Consider the following 26,959-nt stretch of genomic DNA (forward strand, 5'->3'; position numbering starts at 1 on the left):
TCAGCTTGCTGGAGGTCTTCCAAGGCTCTGTGCAGAGTTTTTTTTTTAAAATGGCTCTGATTAGCAGGGCAGTGATCAAAAATCCCATCACCAACCTGCACAAATACTATGGTTGGCTGGGGAGGTTCTATTTTGTTAGGCTACCCCAAATCTAGGATGATGTGCCACATTTTTAACACTGGTTGTAGTTGTTTTTGTCACGTTAAAAGTTTTTCATCAACCAAATGTACATTTGAAAAGACTAAGAGTAGATTTGTCAACATTTTCTTAAATAGCAGATCTACAAGCTCACGTGTCACATCATAGCCCTGGACCCCACTTTGGAAACCACTGGCATAAAAAGATGAAAGGAAATCAAAACCTATTTGCATCATTGATTCAGCAAAGATGAGGGAAAAAAAAACAGGATTACATATTTTCTACAATCTTTAATGAGCTTTCCAGCTTGCTGTACAATACCTACATATTAGCCTGTGGTCAATCAGAATACAATGTAGATTTCTTTCCAACACAATGAAAATGCTCGTACATTAAAAACAAAAAACAGCCAAATAAACATACATGTCTAATAGTTACTTTGCTTCCGAGTTGAGTTTCACTCAAACTTCTCCGGTTTTGCTCCAGTCGACCAGGAATGTGAGATGACATCACGATGACTTCACTGCTCTAGTTCTCAAGGGTGATGGTAGGAGTGCAAATGAAGCATCTCTTTTTTTCCACACTCAGACAATAAACAAACACACAGAACACGGAATGACTGGCAGCTGCAGGATCTTAATCAGGTCAGCAGCACAAAACAACTAATTCAACACCGCAGATAAGTGACAACACTGTCTGACAGCGCTGCCAAATACAACTCCACCTTTATATCGGATGAAATTACAAACAAGTTTTAAAATAGTTTTCTACAAGTGAAAGTGGGCAGGTTGGTAATTTTACTTCTCTCAATACAATTTCCCAAACGTCCTTTATCGAAACAAATTAACCTATTATTAACAAATTAGCATTCCTATTCTGGGCATGTCATAATAGAACATTCGACAAAAATAGGAGAACACGTGGTTAAAACGGCAAATCTACAAGCTCACAAAGTGTCAAAACGTGACAAGTTGTGAGTGAAATTTGGTGTAGAGGGGAAAGGGAGAGGCAGAGGATACTAGACCCCTGGGCGACCCCGGTCAACAAAGTATACTGTATGGTTTAAGTGGTTAAGCTATGTCTTATCTCAAGACAATGTCACCTGATTCAAACAAAACAAGTTGGAAAAACATTTAAATTAATCAATCTCACCTCAATTGCAGAATTCCTCAATGGTAAGACAAATACGATTTTTTATAAATCTTGCTGAGATGAATTTACAAATTTAGGTGTATTTTTTATTTTAAATATTGTGGTGTTCCAGTTCACGAGGATGACAGCATAGAGATGAGCACATGGCCGTGCATGAAAACACCCATAATCCCACAGTGTGTGACACAAAAAGGCCATTGTATGATTCTGGTGACATCGCTTGGGCAAACCTTGAGGTCTTGTACAACAACAAACAATAACAATGTGTTTGGCACCTCTATGAACAAAAGGGAACGCTTTGCCGGAGGCTGACAGAGTTGAGCGCTAAGCTTCAGTGTGCCAGTTGCCATCATGGACAGTTATTCTATCATGCTTTGACGTATAGGACACGGCTGGCGTGCACTGACCCGACAGGACCTCGGATTTCACATTACACAGTAGCCTTTCAACCATCTCACTTATACCTTCCTAACTTTCTCTTCCAAAAACATCTATATCAGAATCATCTGTTCTTGCTTTTAACATTCTCAGTATCTCAGCTGCTTCTCCAAAAATCTTTCACACCCTCATTTCACAATATTCAACTACACTTCACGATTTAAGATTATGTCACCATCGAACCACAAAGCTTACTCAACTGTGAAACAATCTCGCTTCCCATCAAAAGCCTCTCACATTGTCTTCCAGAACCATCTGGACAATCTTTCCATCCCCTTTATCTTGTCACTTCCTAGAACCATCCAAGCAACAAGTCCCCATCCATAGCAATGGCAACTTATTTCAACACTGTAAGCAAGTAGAATACCTTCTTCAATCATATCATTACTTTTGGGGGGAAACCATGTATGTCCAAAACGTTATTAAACCAGCACTGATAAGAACGCAGACTGCTGCTGCTTTTCTACAGGTAGTTCATTGCATGTTCCTGGTGTCTCAGGTGTGGAACAGCACAACACTGCCTCCCACAAAGCTGAAGTCCACAACCACAGCTCCAAACACACCAGCACAGCTTTTACATCAAAATATAAACAAACATACTACTCCAATACATAAATAATAGGCCTATAAAGAATCATATTAAGAGTATAAAACAAAAATCAGCAAATATAAAGAGGCAAACGGGTATAGACTGACAGTTCATGCCCTGAGAATGAGGAAGACAGCGGACGGATGAAGGTGGTTGAAGCCTAAGGTGAATTATTTACTATACACTAGTATAATTGACCTTTAAGGCCACCAGCCCCATAAATTACATACTGTAGCTTTTAATGCAGATTCAAAATTAAAACAGATCAGGTTGTTTTGGGGGAAGCACAGGACAAGCTCAAGTCAATGTCTGAATGACTACCAAAACATAAGGAAGGAGAGTTCAAGTCATGTCTCTCTGCCACTACACAGTACAATCCTCAGTGTCAATTTAATGAATATACTCAGGATTTTACAGTGTAGGTATTAAAGGGAAAGTTACAGAAGGGACAGCATGTACGGGTGTGACCACATGAGTCATTGTTTTCATTCGTAACAGTTTTAATCTGTCGTCTTGCTACTAAACAGACACCAGCCGGACCTGTTGGCTCACTTACAACGTAAAAGGAAAAAAAAAGAAGAAAAGAAAAACTGGCTGATGTCATTCTGTTTTCAAATGAGGCACACAACGTGGTACAAAAAATAACCTGTCTCCCCAACGGGGGCTTTTTTCTTTTGTTGAAATGACTGCATATACAGATATGTGTACAATACAATTCTATTCATATATTATAAGACATTCTAGTCCAGTGCCCTTAGAAGTGGTCTTCTCTTAACCACTTAAACCCTATATACTTAGTTGACCAGAGTCCACAGGGCTCTATACGAGGGCCGCTCCTGTTTTCACTATACACTTAATATATAAATATCCGAAAATAGCCAATTTACAAGCTCACAATACGTTGCGCTGTGAGCTTGTAGATCAGCTATTTTTTCAGAATATTCACCTCAGAATAAGGACGCTAGGGTTTTAAGTGGTTAAGTTCCACATTTAGCCATGCATGAGTTCCCCAGTTATTAAAAGGTTTATATAAAGCCTGTACCCCTCAGGGGCTGGCCCATGGGGACAAAATTATGCTGGATTTATTTTGCTGAATGCGTGAGAGCTGGAGAAAAGAACTACTGTAAAAAGGAATGTAATATGCTTGCTTGTAATCCTGCCCTACAGCTGGTTTGTCTATTAAGAGGAAATACAGCTTCTCGTCAAACATCACAGGGTTGTGCCACCGTGTCGGTGACAAAACATTACGTACAGTAATGTCACCGGAAGACAGAAATACCAACTCGACACGGAAACGTGTTCATCATGTACAGTAGGCAGGCAGATGGAAAACTGTAATGATTTGTTGCGTTACATTTTGGATGGGTGTGCATGCATGCGTGTGTGCGCGTAATCCGTACGGTAACATAACACTAGCTGGGCCCAATCACTAAGACCACTTCAAAACAGGTTCAGGCCCTTAGGCAAAGTAAGATATAGAAATTTCCATGTGGTTTCAAGTTCCTTTAAAAAAGAAGAAAGAAAAAACCTATTTCACAAACAGAAGAGTAAGAATTATTGCATAGATTTTCCCTTGAGATTCCCCACACAAAAACCACTAGAAGAGCATAAACATGAAACAGTACTTTGAAAATATCAACGCACAATAAAAGTTATTACTTATTTTAGACCAACACATTACATGAATCAAGAAACAAATATTCCACACGTTTAAAGAATAAAGAGCGATAAATCAGCGTTGAGATTTTCAAAACCTTTAGCTGGTTATCTTTGGCGTTGAGTGATGGGCGCCTGCCCTCCACCAAGGCAAGGAACACAAAATCACGCCTAAAGGGTGATTTATACTTAGTTGCGCGCCGGTGCCCGACACGACACGACAAGTATAAATCAGGCATAAGTGCTCTCGCATGTTGGCCAATTGGCAGCTGGTTCTCTGAATGCAGGAAACAAACTAAAGGGCCGTGTCCACATAAAGCGTTTTTTGAGCGGAGGAGCACTTTGGATATCATGTCCAGATAGCTTCTTATTTAGCGCATGGAGCATTTATTGACGCCCGCAGAGTTCGAACCTATCAACAAATGACATTGGTGAGCCGTGCTCCTCTCCAAAAGTTGAACTATTTTCTACTTTAAGCCAAAAAAATGCTGGGCGCTGAGCATGCAAAAAAACGCGATGCTCTGCAATGGGAAGAAGAGCGCACCAGTGCGTCTTTACCATAGCAATGCATGGCAGAAAGGCGCAGGGCGCTCAAAAAACTACTTCTGTCGACACAGCCCCTAAAACCCTACAGTATGAGGGGGTAATGAACTACCCCGCCACACTCCCTTCTGCTTTCTAGATGTCACCGTCTCCGGCAGCCAGTGCCTCCTCGTCGAAACGGAACCTTTTTGTGTGGGAGGGGGGCGAATCCAGGAAGTTCTCCTTGTCCTCTGGGTCGTCCGGTGGTGGGGCGGCCCATTTCGTGCCGCTACACCTATCGCGGAAGAAGGTGCGTGGCGTTACGGGCTCCGGGCCCACGAGGGGAGGCGGTTGCTGCTGCCATAGCCAGGGGTGGCTCATACAGTCTGCGGCACTGGGACGATCCCTGGACAAGAACAATCATGCTTCATTATGTTTATGTCATCCAAAAAAGGATTGGTGTGTGTGTGTGTGGGGGGGGGGGGGGGTGGGGGATAACTTTGATTTACCTCTTAACACATCGACCGCCAGAGGTTAATCTCATAATGTACTCACCAGTGCCAAGGTGTTTTTGTTGTTTTTTTGTTTTTTTCATGTCGCCATAGATCTTGTTAAAATCCTTAAGATTGAGCTCTACACGGTCTGTTTACATCCGCGAGATCTCCCTGTATCTCCCAGTGAAGATCGCGTGTCAAACGGGGTATCCATGTTGTAGTTAGAGCGGATTACGTTAAACAGTGAAATGCGAGGAGAAAAAACTACAGGAAGAGAATTGAGTTTCAGTTTCGTCTGTAGAATGGGAGCGGGCGTGATCGTCAAAACCGGATCCCAAATAATTCTATTTCCGGTCATCAAACCGGAAACGGAAGTGGATCAAAAAAATTCCGAAAGTGCACCCGGACCGCGCATGCGCGAAAAGACCGCAGCCCGTAGGGCTACGGTCTCGGCGCTTAACAGTTGGATTTAACGGACCGTAGGACTACGTTCTTGGCGGTTAATGTGTTAATGTGCTGCTTGTGCTTTCTGCAAGCTCAAATATTTTGTTTTGTTATTGATACTTTCATGCCTGCATTTTTATTGAACTCTTGCACAGTAACTAATATTTCCTAGTTTATACACACATTAAACTAGGTGCAACTACATTTAGTTATATTTCCATCCAAATGTTAAATATATTTTAAGCACACTTTAAACACTTCAAAATTAACATGAATTTTTCCATAAATTTGACATTAGCATGTCAAATTGCATACTTATTATTTATTTGACAAACCTTCCTCCCTGTTTAATAGGCTCTTTGCATAACTTGTAGTCCCAGTTTCCTGAAGGTGGCGTGCCCATTTCCTGTCGCGGTTCATTTTCCCATAGCTTTGTTTGATTGGCGTTTCTGGTTCAAAACTGCTGCCAAGCTAATCAAACAAAGCTATGGGATAATTAGCCGGAACAGGAAATGGGTATGCCACCTTCAGGAAATTGGAGCTAAAGTTAAGCACAGAGCCTATTCATTGCATTCAATCTTTTTCTACTAACTGAACTTTTCCATACAGCTTTTTTTAATGCACTGTGTCATAATTGGCATACCAATATGTAGTTATTCGTACAGAATAAACATCCTGACAACAGGAACTCACATTGAGTAGAGTGGTTAACCACATAGACCCTAGTGTATATACTTAGTTGACCGGAATCCCCCAAGGCTCAATACTAGGCCCCCTCCTCTTTTCACTCTACACAAAATATTTTCAATGGATGTTCCCCCAGAATAGGCACGTTAGGGTTTAGGGTGACTCACTCAGGTGCTTTGACCAACAGCTTGCGGATGAAGTCGACGGCAAGCTCGGACACATTGGAGAAGTTTTCCTGGCTGTAGTCCACATTCACTTGAGACACGTTCAGGTAGGTCTCCTGCTTGTCGTCCCCCACAAACGGGGACTCACCCGTCACCAGCATGTAGGCAATGACTCCGACACTCCTGAAGAAAACAAAACCATGACATACCACTTCACGCCGGGTTCCATTCTTTATATTTAGAGCCATAACTATCACACAACGCGTTTCGATGTGACACATTGTGAGCTTATAGATCATCTATTTTCACTATTTTATGTGTGTGTGTGTGTGTGTGTGTGTGTGTGTGTGTGTGTGTGTGTGTGTGTGTGTGTGTGTGTGTGTGTGTGTGTGTGTGTGTGTGTGTGTGTGTGTGTGTGTGAATAAATGTTATTTTGTCCAATCTGTATGGTAGCATATGTTAATACAATATAACATATACTGTGCAAATGGGGTGGTAGTATTTGGTCTCTATGCTCTTCTATTGAGACATTTAAATCCTGTGTTCAGGTCAAAATTCAATTTCTCCCCAGAGCAAGCAGGTAGGCTCTAGTTAGCACAGAGGTAAAACATTAAGCACTTAGCACGTAGAACAGGAAGGTTACATGGTACAGCTTTAATCATAATATATTCTTGTAAGTTTGGGTCCCAGGGAGACATAACATTTTGTCTCGAGATTAAAAGGTTTAGGAACCTCTGTTATAAATAACCAGTAATACTGAATTAATATCTGGGACTGTTTAGCTTAACATTCATGCATGCATCGTGTAAACTAAGGACTCACCACAGGTCAGTTGCTGTTGTGATTGGTTCATAGTTCAGGATCTCTGGGGCTGAATGGAGCCATGAAGGAAGACAAAAGAGAAAGAAAAGAGAGTGATTATATTTTATCATCACCAGAAGAAGCTGTCAGGTCTAGCTGGCCTTTGCTGCGTGTCACTCCCCATCTCTAGCTTCACTTGATTGGCTTAGCAGCCGATTGGAACTCCTGTTCCAATTCAATTTGCCAGGCTTCGTTTGATTGGCTCAGCAGCAGCTTTGAACCGGAAACATAAGACACCTTCACCCTCATGTGTTTCCGGAAACAGGTATGCCACCTTCTGAAGACTGGGACTTGTAATTTATGGATCCTGGAGACTAATTTGATATTCTGTAGGCTCATATGCCAAGTTGAGCGTAAAGGGGCATACGTTTCACTGTTTTAACCCAGCAACACTATGTAAATTACGCCACTGCTGAAAAGCATCTCAGCCCAAACAGTAACGTAACTAATAATTGGACCGCGCGACACGTAATACTCCTAAAACGGGAGCACAAAAAAAACGTTCGTTTGCCCTGTCTTGGCGGCCTGGAATGGCGCGGCCGTTCTGGAATTGTCCCGAATTTCCCAGTGGCCAGCACATCCCTGATCACTGGCTTACCCACGTATTCTGGTGTTCCTAGAATTTCTCGGAGCTCTCCCACTCCTCCCAGTCGCCGTGCCAGACCAAAGTCCACGATCTTTATGTCCCCAGGAGGAGACAGGTTGGTCAAGAGAATGTTCTGAGGCTAGAACACAAACAGAAAGAAAGAGGGAGACAGGGAGCCATATAATATTGATTTGTTTTGTTTTAATTTTTATTTATTTTATTATTGTGCCTTTAGCACTTTGCCCAAGTGCAAATAAACCAACTGACTGCTGAGATACAATAGGTCTAGCTTGTTCTCTGTCAAATCAGGAAGTGACTTAATCATAGTGGAAAATTACCACAAGATACCATGTAACTGCTAAGAATTATGACTGTATAGCAAGGTATTTGGCTCTACGGAGAAGTCTATATATCACTCTGACAGCTAACATTGCTTGGATGTTGATTGATTAGATTTTATTCCTTTTAAGCTGGTTTGGCTTGTAAAACAGTAAAAGTGGCAGTGCTGACCTGGTGTGAAATACTCTCATGTGTCCTGCAAACACAGCTGTCTTTGTAGAGTGTGTGTGTGTGTGTGTGTGTGTGCGCGTGCGCATGTGCGTGTTTGTGTGTGAGCGCACGCGCATGTGTAAGCGTAAGTGTGTGGCAATTATTAAATAATCACCTGATCAAAATTGTTTGAGCTAATCGCAATTACTTTGCATAGTTAGAATAATTTGTATTAATCTTTACAAAAACAGCTGCTTAAAATTCACAGAAATGTCATATTTCCATCATCATCCTTGTGCATGCTCATCCTTGTGCATGCTCATTTATCCACTTTCAACCTGGCCTCTCTATTTTGGGCATTTAGAGCTAAGAAAATTTACAAATGTTGAAAAAGTTCATTCATTTTCCAAAATAGTGAAAATAGCTGATCTGCAATTTTTTAAAGTGTGTGTGTATGTACGTGCGTGCATCCCGTCCACAGACCTTGAGATCGAGGTGGACCACGTTGGCCTGGTGGAGGTGGTGAACCCCCTCCAGGGTTTGTCTAATGAGTCTGGTGATTTGTGCCTCTGGAAGCAGCTCGTCAGACACACAGTGGTCAAAGATCTCTCCACCTGCCGCACTGATGAACACACACACACACACACACACACACACACACACACACACACACACACACACACACACACACACACACACACACACACACACACACACACACACACACACACACACACACACACACACACACACACACACACACACACACACACACACACACAGAGTTGACTATTGGTCCCCCAGGGATCCTCTAGTATTTTCTTCTACAACAAATCTCTTCACCGAAAATCAGCACATTTTTGCAGAATGTATGTTTGCAAGCTGACAGGGAGATGCCAAAGAAAAGGCAAAGCAAGACAGCAGAGTTCATAATAAACAACATAACCGCTCACCAGAACACCTTGGAAACGTGTAGATCAAAAGAATATGAAAGTGGTAAGAATCCAGAGAAATTGGTGACAATACAGTTGGAAAATAGCCTGAATTTACCATAAAACAGATTCAGGCTACTTTCCATCTGCATTGTCACCAATTTCTCCGATTAAGTTCAGTTGATTTACCATATAGCAGATCAACTGAACTTCAGTGAAGACACGGTAACAAAGAAAGACACATGTGGATCAAAGGTTTATTCAAATGTCTCCAGACTGCTTATGGGATTATGAGATTAAAGCAACAATGTTAAAGAAACTCCCATTACACTGCTTTAACTGACTACTGTACTTACTTGATATCAATTCAAGTTTAATGATGTTAAAGCCAAGGTGTATTTATGGAGTTTTTAATATGCCACTTCCCTAATGTTTCTAGGCTTTTTGTGCTCCTCAGGGCAGGAGTACTATATATGGTCCTGAGACTGCACTGTACAAGACAGACTAGGAGGTGGAACTATTCTTTTCAGGTCTCTCTTCTTCAGAGTAAACATTGCTAAGGGTGTGGCTGGAAAACACCAGCGATGCACCTCCGGTCAGCGTTGCAGATTACAATCTGCATTATGGATCTACTTGCTGCTATGTCGATACAGAGAGAAAAAAAGACTGAAATACATTTTAAAAGAGACTTGGCTCCATAGAATTTGCTTAACTCCACAAACTTGGGAGAATGGCATTATGGATATTATCTACACATGGAGCTTCAGCTGAAAAAGTAATTTACTTTACTTTACATGTGGATTCAATACATCCATCCTTCAAATAAATCCTTGTAAATCTGTTGGGGGTTACACACACACACACACACAAAGTATGACCTCCATGGCATTACCGTATATTACGACAGAGCCTAAAGCCTAGTTCAGACCAAAGATTCGCAACAAGCCGAGCTGAAACTTGCAAACACTTGCGTCAGAATTCTCTGTGGTTTGCAACATTATAAAACTTCACAGTTCACATCAAAGCGCCGAGCGGAGACCGGCTGCCGTTTCCACAGCAACGACTCTTGTCAAGTCAAAACAAACTACTTCCTACACAAACTCCAGCACCTGACAGCAAAACAACCTTTCCTCCTGTATCTGTTTAGCTACTTATTATATCTATTCTGCTTTATTTATATTATATTGTAGACAACCAATGGGCAAATATCCAGCACAGTCCCTCCCGGCTATGAAATATAAACAGCAGACAGACCTGTCCCCCCCCCCCCCCCCCCCCCCGAGTATGGGAAACTTTCCCAATAAGATATCAATGTGTTTTGTCTTGTTGTATTGCTTTCTAAAACACTACATGGATTAAATGAGTTGTGATGTAATACTTTGGGACCTCAGTGCTCTGACTTTAAAGGGACATTTCGCCGATTTTGCATCAAACCCCTATTTTTATCTAGGTCTAGGACCCATAAACATGATCCTGGTATGTTTTTTGTGTTTTATCTCTATTTTTAGATTTGTATCCATATCCTCAGAGTCTCTTTATCTCACCTTATTTCCTGACTACAATGTAGACCACACCCCTCGCAGCCTACCCTCCCCACAAGGAAGGGCAGTGCCCCAAAGCATTATGGTCATTGTAGTAATGCAGCAGTCCAGTCAAACCCCAGTGAAACACACAGACATCTATATTTTTCTGGCCATAGGGTGCAAATTTCAAATTTTGCTACTGTTATCTACTACAAATATTATTAACATTGAGTGACTGTAAGTTCTTCCAGGGGTGAAATGCTCCTTTAAGGTGACTCTCCACCAAACAGACTACTTCAGAGTCAGACTACAACAGACTACAACAGCCTGGTAATCTGTTTTCGTTCAGCACAAACTGTCGGCCGATGTGCACATTGTTGTGCTAATGCGTTATAGCTGGCAGGCTGGGCTGCCAGGTTTGCCAGGTCTGCTTATTATAAGCAACTTTGGGCTTGTTTTCCTGTAAAGTCGCTTTGTTAATATTCATAGTTGCTGGTTGCTTTTGTTTGGGCTTGTTTGTGAAGTGTAGTTGCTTATTTGGACTGGCTTTCAAGATTATTTTAGAAAATAGCTGATATAAAAGGGCTCAAGTGGTGAAACTGGTCGCTTTTTTAGGGCTTGTTTTCATAAACGTGGTCGCTTGTTTCTCTCACAGAATCTGGCAACACCGAAGCCAGCTCAGACCAAACCTTTACCTCTCTCTCTCCCCCTCATCTCTACCCCACGTCTCTACCAGTCGGCCCAAAGACTGAACATGTTCGGTTTCTCGGAGTCGGACGATAAGGTCCCGACGGACGTCTACCCGACGGAACAACGATATCCAACGCTTTCCAACGTCAAGTCGGCCCAAAATCGGTGCGGTGGAAAGCTGCCTTTAAAGGCATCCCTGAAGGATATGAGAACATACTGTATGTTGCTGTTCTCTAAACAGACAAATCATATTAAGTAAGATATGTTCTGATTCAGCCGACCTGCGACAGGGTAATTCTGACAGCTGCTTTTTCTCTAAAACGGTTTAGTCTTGCTGCGAATCTTTGGTTTAACTAGGCTTAAAGGTTTTAGACAAGCATTCTCTCCACCGCAGAGTGCAGATGACCTTGAGCAAGGCACTGAACCCTAAACAGCTCCAGTGGTGGAGTGCACCGATTGTGTGTGTTTCTGTTGTGTCCGGTAGTGTGTGTTTCTGTTGTGTCCGGTAGTGTGTGTGTGTGTGTGTGTGTGTGTGTGTGTGTGTGTGTGTGTGTGCGTGCGTGTGTGTATTTGTTTTAAAAAAAAGCTCTTGTCTGAACCCGAGAGTGGTCATGTGGTTGAGCCACACCTGGCTCAGTGTACCCACACACATACACAAGTTTGTTGTGTTTTTTAACTCACTATTCCAGCAACAGCACAATGTCGTGGTCCGTCTCATAGGCAGCATGCAGGTTGACCACGCGGGCATTGTGGCGAGCCAATTCCAGTACGGCCATCTCGTGCACCACCTCTGCCCGGCAGTCACGACCTCGCCGCCGTTTCCGCAGGAACTTGGCGGCGAATACTTTCCCTGTGGCCTTCTCCACGCAGCGTCTCACCACTGCAAACTTCCCCCTATGACAGACAGACATCAGCATAAAGCAGCATTACGTTGTTAATGACAACCAGCGACTGCTTTTCATTACGGCTCCACCACACCTCCTCCAATACGACAGATAGAGCCCAAAGGATGCCAAATCGTCTGGACCACAGATTACCAATGTTTTGACTGATATTTTGTCAGAAAGGAGAAAATCTTCCAATCAATAAAAAAAAAAGATTTCATAAAATTTAATTTATAAGCAAACAAATAAACAAATGCCGAAAATATCTGATCTACAAGCTCAGCTTGTAGATCTGGTATTTTCGCCCCCGAATAGGAATGCTAGGTTTCATGTGGTTAAGTGGTTAATAAAATTAAAAGTAAAGTACACAAGCACACACTCACACAAGTGTACATAACGCACATGTGCACTTGCTTGCCGACACACTGTTGACTCTGGACAACCATGAATGATCAAACTGCCAGTGTCTGTTTTGAAGTAAAAACTATTTCTATAAAAATAGTTGCATTGTGTCACATTGTGAGCTTGTAGAATGTCATGAAAAATTTATTAAAATATTATTTCTTATGAATTACATAACAATATTGAGATCATTTGAAGTAGTATTCTCGTCATTGTAGCTCTAAACAATGTAGAGAAAAGTCACAGAAATGATCTCCTCTCCATGGCTTTTCCTTTAACCAGTTATGATTTTTTTTTCTCCAGTAAATGAAGACATGGAGGTATCATTGATGAATTGCTAAACTAGGCAAGTTTTGAGAAAGCATGACAACAGTGGTGGAGTTTAGACATCTGCTGACATACAGTACATATTCAATATGTTAATAGTACTTCATATAAACTTTGACCATTACCACTCAGTACATCGCTTACTGATACTATTGATAACCAACTCTATGACCATGTGAGAAGAGAAAGTGATATATCACTGTTCCTCCAGCCCAGCATCATCAGTCATGATCACTGCAGATTAAATTACACAAGTGACAAGGCTCTATGGGCTTGGCTTAACCATTGTGAACTGCGCGTGAGTCATCATCACACGATATATCATAAATGTTAGAAAAACAAACTAGTTGTCAAGGCAGGTAGGGGTTTGTTTGCAGTTATTGGCATATTGTATTAATCGTGTAATCTTAACCAAACCCCACCCATGGGCCCTTTACCTTAACCAGGGTCCTTATCCAAGCAAGGTTATCCACCACAACCCCTGTACCTTAACCTTCCTTCCTATCCTAACATGTTAGGATGGGAATGAAACTGCAAAATACACGTCACACCAACATTTTGCTGTTTGTAACCTGTATGAGTGAGTGACAAATAAAACCATCTTCATTCTTGAAAATATGTGGTTATATACAGTATAAACACTTATTTTGTATTGTAACTACATCATAAACAGCTCCCTGCACAGTTATGCATATTGCACTTTTTAAAATGCACAACAGCACTTTTATATATTGTACTCCTAACTATTTAAAAAAAAATATTATAGCTTTACATACTGGGCTACTAACTTTGAATGCACTTCATCTTAACTGCTTTGTTTTAATGTGACTTTTGTTTTTACATTTTTGGTATGTTTAATGAATCACACATACAGTTGGACATTGGCTATGGCTACAGTCCAACTTTCAAACAGAGGCGGTAAAGCTTATCTCCTCTCCTGTAACTCAACACAAAGGTGACCTGCTTGGCAGGTGAGCAAACAGCACTCCATTATACATTAAACAAACAGGCTACAAAAGCACTAGTCTTAAAGGCAATGTTCAACCAGTCACCAGCCACTTCCTGAATATATCACACCCTGACATACCCATGCTGAAAATTGTTTGCTACATACAGTATATTTTACCACTCAAGTCAAAATATATTTTCTTCAAAGTAGTTCCCCTCCTTCTTTTTGGTATTGGTGGGTACTGTGTACTGTATCATCTGGGTCACATGGGCATGTTTAACACTAAAGTGAAGAGATTTCCTTAAAAGGAAAACCAGGGGTGATCATTTTACGTTTACCAAAATGTGGTCACTAACTTTAGATTGTGACACTTCAAAACTTCCTGTTTTTCAAACACACACAAACACCTTATATAGTAGACGCAGAGACAAAGTGGACTAAATGTATGTTGTTCCTGTTTAGCTGGCTTTCTTCGATTATGTTCCCAAATGATGGAACGCCTTACCGAAAGCGATTACAGAGGCAGGCTCTGTTTAAGTCTTTACTAAATGTCACTTCAAAACATATTTCTAAAGCTTTTTATAGCAACATTTCTCACTATCACCCAGCATTTTATTTCCTTCCATTTTCTATTTAACTTTCTTATTGATTAATGTGCTTTAATTAATGCAAAGCACTTTGCATCTATGTTTGTGACCCCCCCCCACATCTCTTTAATATAAAGCATATTGAGCTGTATGTTTTGTATGAAATATTATGCCAACTAATAGAGTGAGTGAGTGAGTGAGTGAGTGAGTGAGTGCGTGAGTGAGTGAATGAGAGTGAGCCATTTCCTCTTTCTCAGTAGCTGAACTCAAGTCTGGTTTCCACATGAGTTAGTTTCCTCCTTCCTGATTTGCAAGCAGAATGGGGGCAACAGATGATGTGATTGATTTGAATATGACCATGCACGCTCTTTCTCTCACACGCGCGCGCGCACACACACACACACACACACACACACACACACACACACACACACACACACACACACACACACACACACACACACACACACACACACACACACACACACACACACACACACACACACACACACACACACACACACACACACACACACACACACACACACACACACAGGAATATTAAGTGTGCTTGTGAGCCGTTCGTCCTTCTATTGTTGCTGTACAGCAGCTATTTGTGGCTACTAAACATGACCTAGTTTCTCCTCTGGGATGGAGTCGTATCTTGCCTTATCATACCTAAACCCTTTTAGAGAACAAGTTATGCTTTGCACCAAATACAGAGGAATTCCCCGTTTTCTGGACTGTCCAAACTTCTCACGAGTCACACACAGACCTGTCACACTCAGAATTATTACATAATGGCCTAATCACAATTATTTGAGATAATCGCAATTATTTTTGTATTGCCAGTTATTAAATATGGCATTCTTTGTATATTAGTAATATTCTGCCCTGTGTAACTTTTGTTTACGATTAGCCAAACAGAAATGTCATTTTCCAATGCCAAAAACACAATTAAATATTCAAATAATCATCAAGTAAAATGTCATCATCATAACAGCCCTAAATGGAACCAGTGGAACATTTTAGGTCATTGATGTCATTAATTAAATGTTAAATTGATATTCACTGAAATCAGACTTCAGATTCGAGAGAAAGCCAGGAATTGTTAGAGAGGAGATGGTTTTGGTTAATTATTTGTCCATTTTTGCATTTGCAATGTTTTAAGACACCACAAAAACCTAATGACATTTTCAACAATCTCAATATTTTTCACATTGTGCAGAGACTAATCTCTTATATTGGGAGAGAATAGCCTATTATTGTTCTAGTTGTTGTTGCCTTGTTGGGTCAGACTCATTTTAAATCTGCGACTTTCAATTTACTGCTGAGTCAGAGCTACATGGGGGCAAAAAGAGGCCCTTTAAGACATTTGAGAAGATGGTCCCAGAACACATAAAAAAAAATAAGATAGAATATTCTGACTCTGATCAGTATTTTTCTCCCTCCACCAACAGACAGTTATCAATATGGACACATAATAGAAAAGAACGTTCTATGCTAAAAACTATTCTGATCAGAGATATTTTACCCCCGTCTCCTACACAAACAGACATCAAATACGTGCCCTACAATATGTAAGTACAGTACTTAATATGAATACTTTTGATCATCTCTCTGACTTAAATCAGTGGTTTTAGTCCAGGGGCTACCCAGCCAAATGATGAGTTTAATGTAACCATAATTGAAATAACTGCATTATAAAATGTTTAAAAAAAATCTAACTATTTGTTTCAATATCAGCCCTGTGAACCTATTCCACTCTCTACCAATCTCACCTGCCCAGCTCTCCAGTCAGTTCACAAACACGTATAACATTTATAATCTGACCTGTCCAGATCTCCAGTCAGTTCATAAACAGTTATAACATATTAACATTTATAATAGCACGTGCCCAGCTCTCCAGTCAGTTCACAAACAGTTATAACATTTACAATCACAGTGGTGTAAAGTAACTAAGTACATTTACTGAAGTACTTTACTGTACTTAAGTACAATTGTGAGGTATTTTTACTTTCTTCAGTATTTCCTTTTCAACACTTTTTACTTCTACTCCACTACATCTCAGAGGGAAATATTGTACTTTTACTCCACTACAATTATTTGAAAACTTTAGTGAGTTACTTTGTAGATTTTTTGTAGATTATTATTACAAAACCTATATTAACCACTTCAACCACTTCACTTTTGTAGATCTGTTATTTTCAAAATATCTGAATACATTTTATACATTTGAAAACTTGTGAAGTGGGACATTCTGCCTAATGAGTACTTTAACTTTTGGTACTTAAAGTACATTGTGTTACCATTACTTTTGTACTTTTACTCAAGTACATTTTGAATTCCGGACTTTTACTTGTAACAGAGTATTTCTACATTGCAGTATTGATACTTTTACTGAAGTAATAAAGAAATATGAGTACTTTTTTCCACCACTGACAAACGGTTATACAATAACATCTATAATCTCACCTGCCCAGCTCTCCAGTCAGCTCATAGAAGGTTTCCAGGGGCTCCGTGTTGATGGGGGTCTGACAGTCTACCAGCATACCGGCGGTCAGTCCGCTGCGGCTGTCCAGCCTCCTCCGAGACATGATAATCCTCTTCCCTCTTCGACTCAAATTCAATTAAAACTATCGATTGGTTTTAAAAAGAAGACCGAGCTGCGTTGGCTTCCTGACGATAACACGACAAACGTTGGTCGTGGACATTACTTTACATGGTCATGTCATGTACCGTAACGTTAGCTCTGTTAGCTCCGATGGTCGATTGCCGCTTGCTATTAAAGAATGATTTTTGATCGATTTCAGTTACTGTAACGAGTAGCGATTTCATAAACTAAGTATGAATGATATCAAGAAGTAAACAAACGTTTGTTTTGATGTCGTTGCCTCCGGTACGTTCAGTTCACTAACTTCACACAGTTTGAACATATTTTACTTCACATCCTTCTGTTTGCGACACGTCATGGACTAGGCGCATGCGCGCTGGTTTCAGATAGTTGAAATGATCCCAGTGCCCGGAAACACTATCACGCTGTAATTGGCTAGAGGATTTCAATGATATCCTATTGTCTGGAGGGACCAACCTACAGTGGTGAAAAGTAACGAAGTAGTAGTACATGTACTCTCAACTCAAGTACTGTACTTAAGTAAAATGTTGAGGTATTTTAACTTTACTTGAGTATTTTTAGTACTTTTTACTTCTACTCCACTACATCTCGGAGTCAAATATTATACTTTTACTCCTCTACAATTATTTGAAAACTTTAGTTACTAGTTACTTTGTAGATTTTGATTATTATTACAAAACATACATTAACCACAAGTTCAGCCCTGTATACATTTCATCCATTTGAAAATAGCCGATCTGCAAGTTCACAATGCGTCGTGATGCGAAGCATTGTAAGCTTGTAGATCTGCTATTTTCAAAAGATTTTTATACATACATTAAAAACTTGTGAAATGGGACATTCTGCATAATGAGTACTTTTACTTTTGTACTTTAAGTATATATTGATACCAATACTAGTACTTTTACTTAAGTAAATTTTGAATTCCGGACTTTTAACAAAGTATTTTTGCACTGTAGTATTGATACTTTTACTTAGGTAAAATATTTGAGTACTTTTTCCACCACTGCCAACATATTTAGCCTCTGGCATTGGCTAGTGCCCTAAGCCTACCAAGGACTGTGGAGGATCATTGAAGCTGCCGTATCCTGGTGGCCAAATCTGGTAATGCAATACTTTGGCATTTAAAACGCTACTGCGCATGCTTCTATCGTCTGAAACGCCAGTGCGTCTGCTCCATTGGCTGCAACGTCGGAGCTAATGCAAGGTGATTAAAAAGGAAGGTACAGCAATCTACGTAATTTTCGCTATCCAACATCTCCAGCCGGTGTTATGCCAAAATCTGTCCTCTGCCGAGACAGCGTGATCTAGTATGAGAGAGTGACGACACTAGCATAGACTCCCATCGTAAGAATAGAACGCGGAAATGCTCTGTCTATCTCAATGAGGAAGTTCCAATGTTTGGAACTACAGCGCGGCGAAATGTTGCCAGATTTTGCGAAAGAAATAAGCAAACAGGTCTATGAAAGCAATAGCCTGGAAACCAGACGAATTTGCCAGTGAAAAAATAAATACAAATATTTGGTTTGGCCCCGCTCGGTTGTGATTAGATTTCGCTGCTCCCTAAGTTGTGGGGCACAAATCAGGGCCCAGTATGCAAATGTTGGGCGGGTTTATCACCAGAGGCACTTTTTAAAAAAAAAATCAGTCCCTTGGAAATGCAAGTTCCAAACAGAGATTCCAGACTAATCTACGCAGTAATATTAGTCTGGCCATGCCAGGATATGAAAACAAGCCCAAAAGAAGCAATATAATAGGCCACATGAGCACTTTAAAACTATAAGCATTGGATATTTGAAAATAGCCGATCTACAAGCTCACAATGCGTCGCGAATTCGCAATGTGACGCGTTGTGAGCTTGTAAATCTGCTATTTTCAAAAACATAAAAATATCCAAATATTTTGAATGTTATTTTAAACATTTTAATAACAAATCTGGTACAGGGGTCCCTGGGCGCAAAATATTTGCAGATGGGGGGGGTTGTTGTTGTGAAAATGTTTGAGAACCAATGGTTAAAAACAACATTAAGAAACATGACCAAATAAGCAACTTTACAGAAAAACAAGCCCAAAGTTGCTTATAATATGTATTGATTGATTGTTTGATGTACTTTATTTAGTAAGACATGAGAACAGTACATGACAGTACATGGAAGTACAAATTCACAATACAAGGTCTACTAAACTGGAAATCTCATTAAGCACTGAGCTTGTTTAAGATGAGAACCCCATGCACACAAATCATGATGACATACAGTATAAGAGACAGACAGATATACACACTATGTAGACATGGCAGCACTGGCCGCGGGGTGAGCAAGGAGGTGGATCCTATAACTGATGGGTCGGATCCTATCCACAAGTTTCCTAGGGCATTGTGGGCATCACTTCCTGTCGATTTGATCCCTGATAGGGTGCATCCACACATGTACGTCAAGTTGTCGTACGGAAGTCGGAAGTCCCATCCACTCCCATGTTATAGGAAAAAACGCATCCACACATGTACGTCAAGTTGACGCTAGGGTCGCAAACCCTTGTTCCGGTTCTGGCCATTTTTGGCCGTTTACTCAATGAAAACCGGAACCCGGATATGCACTTCAGACGCGCATCAGACCGGAACTTCCGGTTTTTAACTTAACATGGGAGTGGATGGGACTTCCGACTTCCGAGCGTCAACTTGACGTACATGTGTGGATGCACCCATACAAGTTGACGCTAGTTGTCGCAAGCCCTTGTTCCGGTTCCGTTTTTTCCCATAACATGGGAGTGGATGGAACGTCCGGTGACTTGTATCTTATGTGTGGATGCACCCATACCTGATCAAATGAAATCGACAGGAAGTGATGCTCACAACGCCCTAGGAAAATAGGATAAGCCTTATAGGATTGGCATAGCCATCTTCATGAATTTACCACTAGGATGGCATGTCTTCCTTGGCCTAGTGGGAATGTGCGTTCAAAGTTTCACGGCTATCGGATGCTGCGTTCATGATTTGAGGCATTTTGTTCAAACCGAGCCACTCCTTTGGAAACCAATCTTAGCCAATCAGGACGGAATATGAAAAATCGGACAGATCTGTCTTGATCACATGATAGAGATGATGTGTACCGATTTGCTTTATGTTTGGACAAAATATAGGAGTACGGTAATATAAAAAAAAGTTTAAAAAAAAATCAGCTTCCTGGTGGCACTATAACGAGCCTGGCGGAGACAAAAAGGAAAACAAAGTTATTTGATCCCTGCTGTCACAGCAACTATGACGTCGTCAAAGTACTGCCCAATCAGCACATCCCACAACCCAACTTGAGGCGTTTCGGAATATAAATACACTTGTCGGCACTGATGGTTTAGTTAACATTTTCAAATAACTTCCTCCTTAACCACACAGATGTGTGCAATACATAATTGTGTTACAGCAAATAAATACATTTGACATTTAAACACACTTTGATCTCACTAGATATTTAATTAATGTATAATAATGGCGTGCTGCTTTGGAAAGATTGTCATAGGTACTTGTGTGAAAATAAAATGCAGTGATGGCCAAAATTGGCGAGTCCACCAGGCGATGGTGACCTCTCTTAATAAGGACAACCAGAGTGTCACAGTGGAGTGGATTGAGAATGGAGGCACAAAAGGGAAAGAGATTGACTTGGAGAGTATATTTGCTCAAAACCCAGATGTATCCACAGATGAGGATATTGTCCCCATCCCAGAGACACCACTGCCTTACCCTGCTGCTGCTGTTATAATCAATGACATTGCAAAGAACCTGCATAGAACCACCATGGAGCCATCCAGAGATAACAGAGTGGTGGTGGTGACCCACGACAGGAAACCCCCACAACCGGAACTAGCCCCCCCCCACCCTCCCCAACTGCATGCGCAGCTAACACAGGCTCAGACACGACAGCTCCAGAATATGGGGAGGAAGCCCAATTTTGTGACGGAGGGGGAGAAACTTGATGAGAAGAGAGAAAGATCTGTACTACAGCAGCAGATCATGTACATGATCAGGGATTTCCGAGCCCGTCTAGACTACAGACCCCTGACCACAGAAGACCTAATTAAAAAACATAAAATATGTGTTTGTGTGAGGAAGCGTCCACTGAACAAGAAGGAACTGACCATGAAGGACCTGGATGTGATCACCATTCCCAGTAAAGATGTAGTGATGGTCCACAAGCCCAAACAGAAGGTGGACCTAACCCGCTACATAGAACACCAGACCTTCCGCTTTGACTGCACCTTTGACGACTTCACAAATAATGAGATGGTGTATAGGTTCACAGCAAGGCCTCTGGTGGAGACCATCTTTGAGGGAGGCATGGCTACCTGCTTCGCCTATGGTCAAACAGGAAGTGGAAAAACACATACTATGATTGGAGATCTTTCTGGACAGAGCCAGAATTGTTCCAAAGGAATCTATGGGCTAACTGCTCAGGATGTGTTTCTCATGTTGAAGAAACCCAAGTATAAGAAGTTAGAACTACAAGTGTACGTGACCTTCTTTGAAATCTACAATGGGAAGGTGTTAGACCTACTGAATGGTAAACTCAAGGTGAAGGTGTCAAATCATGGCAAACAGGTTCATATGGTAGGACTACAGGAGAAAGACGTCACATGTACGGAGGATGTTCTTAAACTCATAGAAGTAGGTAACAGCTGCAGAACATTGGGTAAGATGTCGGCCAACACACACTCTTCAAGGAGCCACTGTGTGTTCCAGATCATTTTAAGGAGGAATGGGGAGATGCACGGGAAGTTCTCACTTATTGACCTGGCTGGGAACGAGAGAGGAGCTGATGCGTCCATTGCTGACTGCCAGACTCGCCTAGAGGGAGCTGAGATTAACAAAAGTCTGCTAGCACTAAAGAAGTGCATCAGGGCCATGGGATGCAACAAGGCTCACACTCCCTTCAGAGACACCAAGCTCACCCAGGTCCTCAGAGACTCCTTCATTGGGGAGAACTCCCATATGTGCATGATTGCAACAATATCTCCTGGTATGATGTCATGTGAAAATACACTCAACACACTACACTATGCTACCAGGGTGAAGAAGCTGACAGTTTGCCCAAACCAGTTAATGGAAGGGGGTCGACCCAACATCCATGCAGTCAACAAGCTAGAGTTTCGGGACAAGGACTGGCTAAGCAGCTCACCACAGAGAGACTACCTCAAACTGCTCTGTGAGCAGAATGAGGAACCGTGTCCGCAGCTGGATACCTTCCATGAGGCGATGTCTCCGAAGGTGGAGAGGGAGGAACATGTTTTAGAAGACCACCGACCCCCACAGTCTCAACTAGTACCCCCTCTCTCTGCCAAACAGCCTGCACAGCCAACACAGGTTCAGACACAACTCCAGAAAGCAAGGAGGAAGTCCAACTGTGTGAAGAAGGGGGAGAAACTCCAGGGGAAGAGGGGAGGGTGTCAACTACAGCATAGAGAGAAGGTAGCACAGGAGCTAGACAATGCCATTCCTATTCATGATATGGGGTATACGGTCAAGGATTTCCGAGCCCGTCTAGACTACAGACCTCTGACCACAGAAGACCTGAATAAAAAACACAGAATATGTGTTTGTGTGAGGAAGCGTCCACTGAACAAGAAGGACCTGACCATGAAGGACCTAGATGTGATCACCATTCCCAATAAAGATGTGGTGATGGTCCACAAACCCAAACAGAAGGTGGACCTGAGCCGCTATGTGGAGAACAAGATTTTCCGCTTCGATTACACCTTCGATGACTCCACAACCAATGAGATGGTGTACAGATTCACAGCCGGGCCTCTGGTGGAGACCATATTTGAGAGAGGCATGGCTACCTGCTTTGCCTATGGACAGACAGGAAGTGGAAAAACACATACTATGAGTGGAGATTTCTCTGGAGAGAACCAGGATTGTTCCAAAGGACTCTACACACTAACTGCTCAGGATGTGTTTCTCACATTGAACAAACCCAAGTATAAGAAGTTAGAACTACAAGTGTACACAACCTACTTTGAAATCTACAATGGGAAGGTGTTTGACCTGCTGAATAGTAAAGCTGAGCTGAAGGTTTCAGATTGTGGTGAACAGGTTCATGTGGTAGGACTACAGGAGAAAGACGTCACATGTACGGAGGATGTTCTTAAACTCATAGAAATGGGAAACAGCTGCAGAACATTGAGTAAGATGTTGGCCAATGCACAATCTTCTAGGAGCCACTGTGTGTTCCAGATAATTTTAAGGAGGAAGGAGAAGATGCATGGGAGGTTCTCGCTCATTGACCTTGCTGGGAACGAGAGAGGAGCTGACGTGTTCAGCACTGATCGCCTGGAGGGAGCCGAGATTAACAAAAGTCTGCTAGCACTAAAGAAGTGCATCAGGGCTCTGGGACGCAACAAGCCTCACACTCCTTTCAGAGACACCAAGCTCACCCAGATCCTCAGAGACTCCTTCACTGGGGAGAACTCCCATATATGCATGATTGCAACCATATCTCCTGGTATGATGTCATGTGAAAATACCCTCAACACACTACACTATGCTAACAAGGTGAAGAGGCTGAAGGTTTACCCAAACCAGGTAATAGAAGGGTGTCGACCCAACATCCATGCAGTCAACCAGCTAGAGTTTCGGGACAAGGACTGGTTGATCAGCTCGCCACAGAGAGACTACCTCAAACTGCTCTGTGAGCAGCCGAATGAGGAGGAAGACTCTCCTCAGCTGGATACCTTCCATGACGCAGTGTCTCAGACGGTGGAGATAGAGGAACAGGTTCTAGAAAACCACAGACCCCAACAGTCTGAACGATTCCCCCCTCCCCCCGCCCTGCAGCCTGCACAGGCAACACAAGCTCAGACACAACTCCAGAATTTGAGGAGAATGTCCAACCGTGTGAAGGAGGGTGGGGAGAAACTCCAGCGGAAGAGGGAAAGGCATCAACTACAGCAGCAGGGCCTGATAGAGAAGAGAACACCGGAGCTAAACACCAACATTCCTAACTATGATATCATGTGCATGATCAGGGATTCCCGAGCCAGTCTAGACTACAGACCTCTGACCACAGCAGACCAGATTAAAAAACATAGAATATGTGTTTATGTGAGGAAGCGTCCCCTGAACAACAAAGAACTGACCATGAAGCACCTGGATGTGATCAGCATTCCCAGTAAAGATGTGGTGATGGTCCACAAACCCAAACAGAAGGTGGACCTAACCCGCTACCTGGAGAACCAGACCTTCCGCTTCGATTACGCCTTTGACGATTTCACAACCAATGAGATGGTGTATAGGTTCACAGCCAGGCCTCTGGTGGAGACCATCTTTGAGAGGGGCATGGCTACCTGCTTTGCCTATGGACAGACAGGAAGTGGAAAAACATATACAATGGGTGGAGATTGTTCTGGAGAAAACCAGCATTGTGCCAAAGGAATATACACGCTAACTGCTCAGGATGTGTTTCTCATATTGAAGAAACCAAACCATAAGAAATTAGAACTACAAGTTTACGCAACCTACTTTGAAATCTACAATGGGAAGGTGTTTGACCTGCTGAATAATAAAGCTAAGCTGAAGGTGATGGAGGATGGTCAACAGCAGGTTCAGGTGGTAGGACTCAAGGAGAAAGAAGTCACATGTACGGAGGATGTTCTCAAACTCATAGAAGTGGGAAACAGCTGCAGAGCATTGGGTCAGACTTCAGCCAACACACACTCTTCTAGGAGCCATGCTATTTTCCAGATCATTCTACGTAGGAAGGGGACGATGCACGGGAAGTTCTCGCTCATTGATCTGGCTGGGAACGAGAGAGGAGCTGATGCATCCAGAAGTGACCACCAGACTCGTCTGGAGGGAGCCGAGATTAACAAGAGTCTGCTGGCACTAAAAGAGTGCATCAGGGCTCTAGGACATAACAAGGCTTACACACCTTTCAGGGGCAGCAAGCTCACTCAAGTCCTCAGAGATTCCTTCATTGGGGAGAACTCCCATACGTGCATGATTGCAACCATATCTCCTGGTATGGCATCATGTGAAAATACCCTCAACACACTACACTACGCTAACAGGGTGAAGGAGCTGACAGTTGCCCCCAGGGGCCGTCCCAACATTCACGCAGTCAACGGGCTAGAGATTCTGGACAAGGACTGGCTGAGCAGCTCGCCACAGAGAGATGACCTCAAACTGCACTGTGAGCAGAATGAGGAGGAGGTTTCTCCTCAGCTGTTTACCTTCCATAAGGCGGTGGTGTCTCAAATGGTGGAGATGGAAGAACAGGCACTAGAAGACCACCAAGCTGAGTTCCAGGGGTCAATTCACTGGCAGGAGGATAAGGAGGTGTTGGAGATGACAGAGGAGGTGGATTATGAAGTGGACTCATACGCCGCCGAGCTGGAACAGATCCAAAACCAGAAGGGAGAAATCCCCAATGACCTTCAAGATAAAGTGAAGTCGCTCGGTTCTGTACTCCAGGAAGAGGAAAAATCCAGTAAACAGATCATCCCAGAGAGGCCCGTCAACCGTCAGCTTGAGTCCCATGCTCAGCAGTCATTGTGCAAAGCAGCCATGGATCATATGAGACTGACACAACTAGAGGCTGAGAATAGCACTCTGAAAGAGGAGAACATCAAATTCACTAACAAAGAAATTACTTGGGCCAATGACAGGGAGGCTTTGGAAGAGTGCCTCAACAACAAGTGCAAAAAGAAGAGTGTCTGGAAAAGGTTAAGCTTCTGGAGGAGATCAAGAGAGGCAACTGCATGCCTTGAACCAGGGCTGGCGAAGCATAGCTTGGAACATGACAGGCAGAAAGAGTGCCTTAACAACAAATGCAAAAAGAAGAGTGTCTGGAAAAAAATGTTCTTCTGGAAGAGACCGACAGAGGCAACTAAGGCGAAGCTTGCAGCCATGGCGCTGAAAGCAGACATCCTGCTGGAGCCCTAGCCAGAGACGCACACAGCAGTGGGCGGTGGGCAGGATGGTCCACATCTGTGATGGAGGAGAATGACATTCTGCATGAATATGACAAAGACACTGATGAGGTTTTTCCCTATCTTTTTTCTTTCTTTTTTCTGTTTAGTTTAGTCTAAGTTGAATTGTCAGTTCATAGTGTGTACAGTGTGGTAATGGGGTAATTATGGTAGATGCAGTTAAATCCCATGTGATGAATGTATGTATGGTTGAATGGACTTTTGTACAGACGGAAGCATTGTCTATGACGTCTATAATCTTATTTATATTCCATAGTATGACAGTGTTGCATGCCAAAAAGAACACATTTACAGGCCATTAACGTGTCAAGATGTGCCGTGTTCATAAGGCATTTTAACACTTGTTACAAATGTTTATAATCAGTATGACAACTTATAACAACGTTTATAACGTATTATAAGTGCTGGTAATAATGCATTATTAAGCTCGGTGGAACAGCATATTATAACTATCATAACTTAGTTAGTTATAAAGGCACATAGAGAAGTGCTATAATGTATCATAACGCATTATAAAGTGAAGTGACGTTTTATAATGGTTATTAGCAATTGTATCATTCTATAATACCCTATAGCATGACTTTGTGACCTTTAAGTAAAGTGACAACATTTTATAATGGTTATTAACAATTGTATCATACTATAATATCCTATAGCATGACTTTGTGACCTTTAAGTAAAGTGACAAAACTTGCAATGGTTATTAGCAATTATCAAGTGTTTTGTCTTACACTTACCAAGTGTAAGAAAAAAAAACATCACAATGATTATCCAAGTCTTGTCAATATTTATTTTCACAAATGGCACTTAAAATGATTGCAAGTTTAGATTAGT

General features: G+C 42.0%; 3 protein-coding genes across 3 annotated transcripts; 2 read left to right on the forward strand and 1 right to left on the reverse strand.

Annotated features, from left to right (window-relative positions):
- Window positions 1–408: 408 nt before the first annotated feature.
- Window positions 409–17,491, reverse strand: stk17b (serine/threonine kinase 17b (apoptosis-inducing)). The gene is made up of 7 exons (XM_080412534.1): window positions 16,990–17,491; window positions 12,047–12,259; window positions 8,704–8,842; window positions 7,744–7,870; window positions 7,107–7,155; window positions 6,288–6,467; window positions 409–4,901 (listed from the first exon to the last, which is right to left on the reverse strand). The coding sequence occupies exons 1-7, from the start codon at window positions 17,109–17,111 to the stop codon at window positions 4,652–4,654; spliced, it is 1,080 nt and encodes a 359-aa protein (XP_080268660.1). The 5' UTR covers window positions 17,112–17,491; the 3' UTR covers window positions 409–4,651.
- Window positions 17,492–20,630: 3,139 nt separating this feature from the next.
- Window positions 20,631–26,078, forward strand: LOC308073307 (kinesin-like protein KIF2A; the record flags this gene model as incomplete). Its single annotated transcript, XM_080412184.1, has 3 exons — window positions 20,631–21,086; window positions 22,491–22,787; window positions 24,291–26,078. 3 exons carry the CDS (start codon window positions 20,631–20,633, stop codon window positions 26,076–26,078), a joined length of 2,541 nt encoding a protein of 846 aa, XP_080268310.1.
- LOC308105781 (kinesin-like protein KIF2A) lies at window positions 21,153–22,448 on the forward strand (the record flags this gene model as incomplete). Its single annotated transcript, XM_080456708.1, has 1 exon — window positions 21,153–22,448. A coding segment is annotated over one exon (1,296 nt), but the record flags the coding sequence as incomplete, so codon positions are not given.
- Window positions 26,079–26,959: the final 881 nt, after the last annotated feature.

Source organism: Gymnoscopelus braueri (assembly GCF_963280865.1).
Source record: "Gymnoscopelus braueri genome assembly, chromosome: 18".
In the NCBI taxonomy this organism is placed as follows: domain Eukaryota; kingdom Metazoa; phylum Chordata; class Actinopteri; order Myctophiformes; family Myctophidae; genus Gymnoscopelus; species Gymnoscopelus braueri.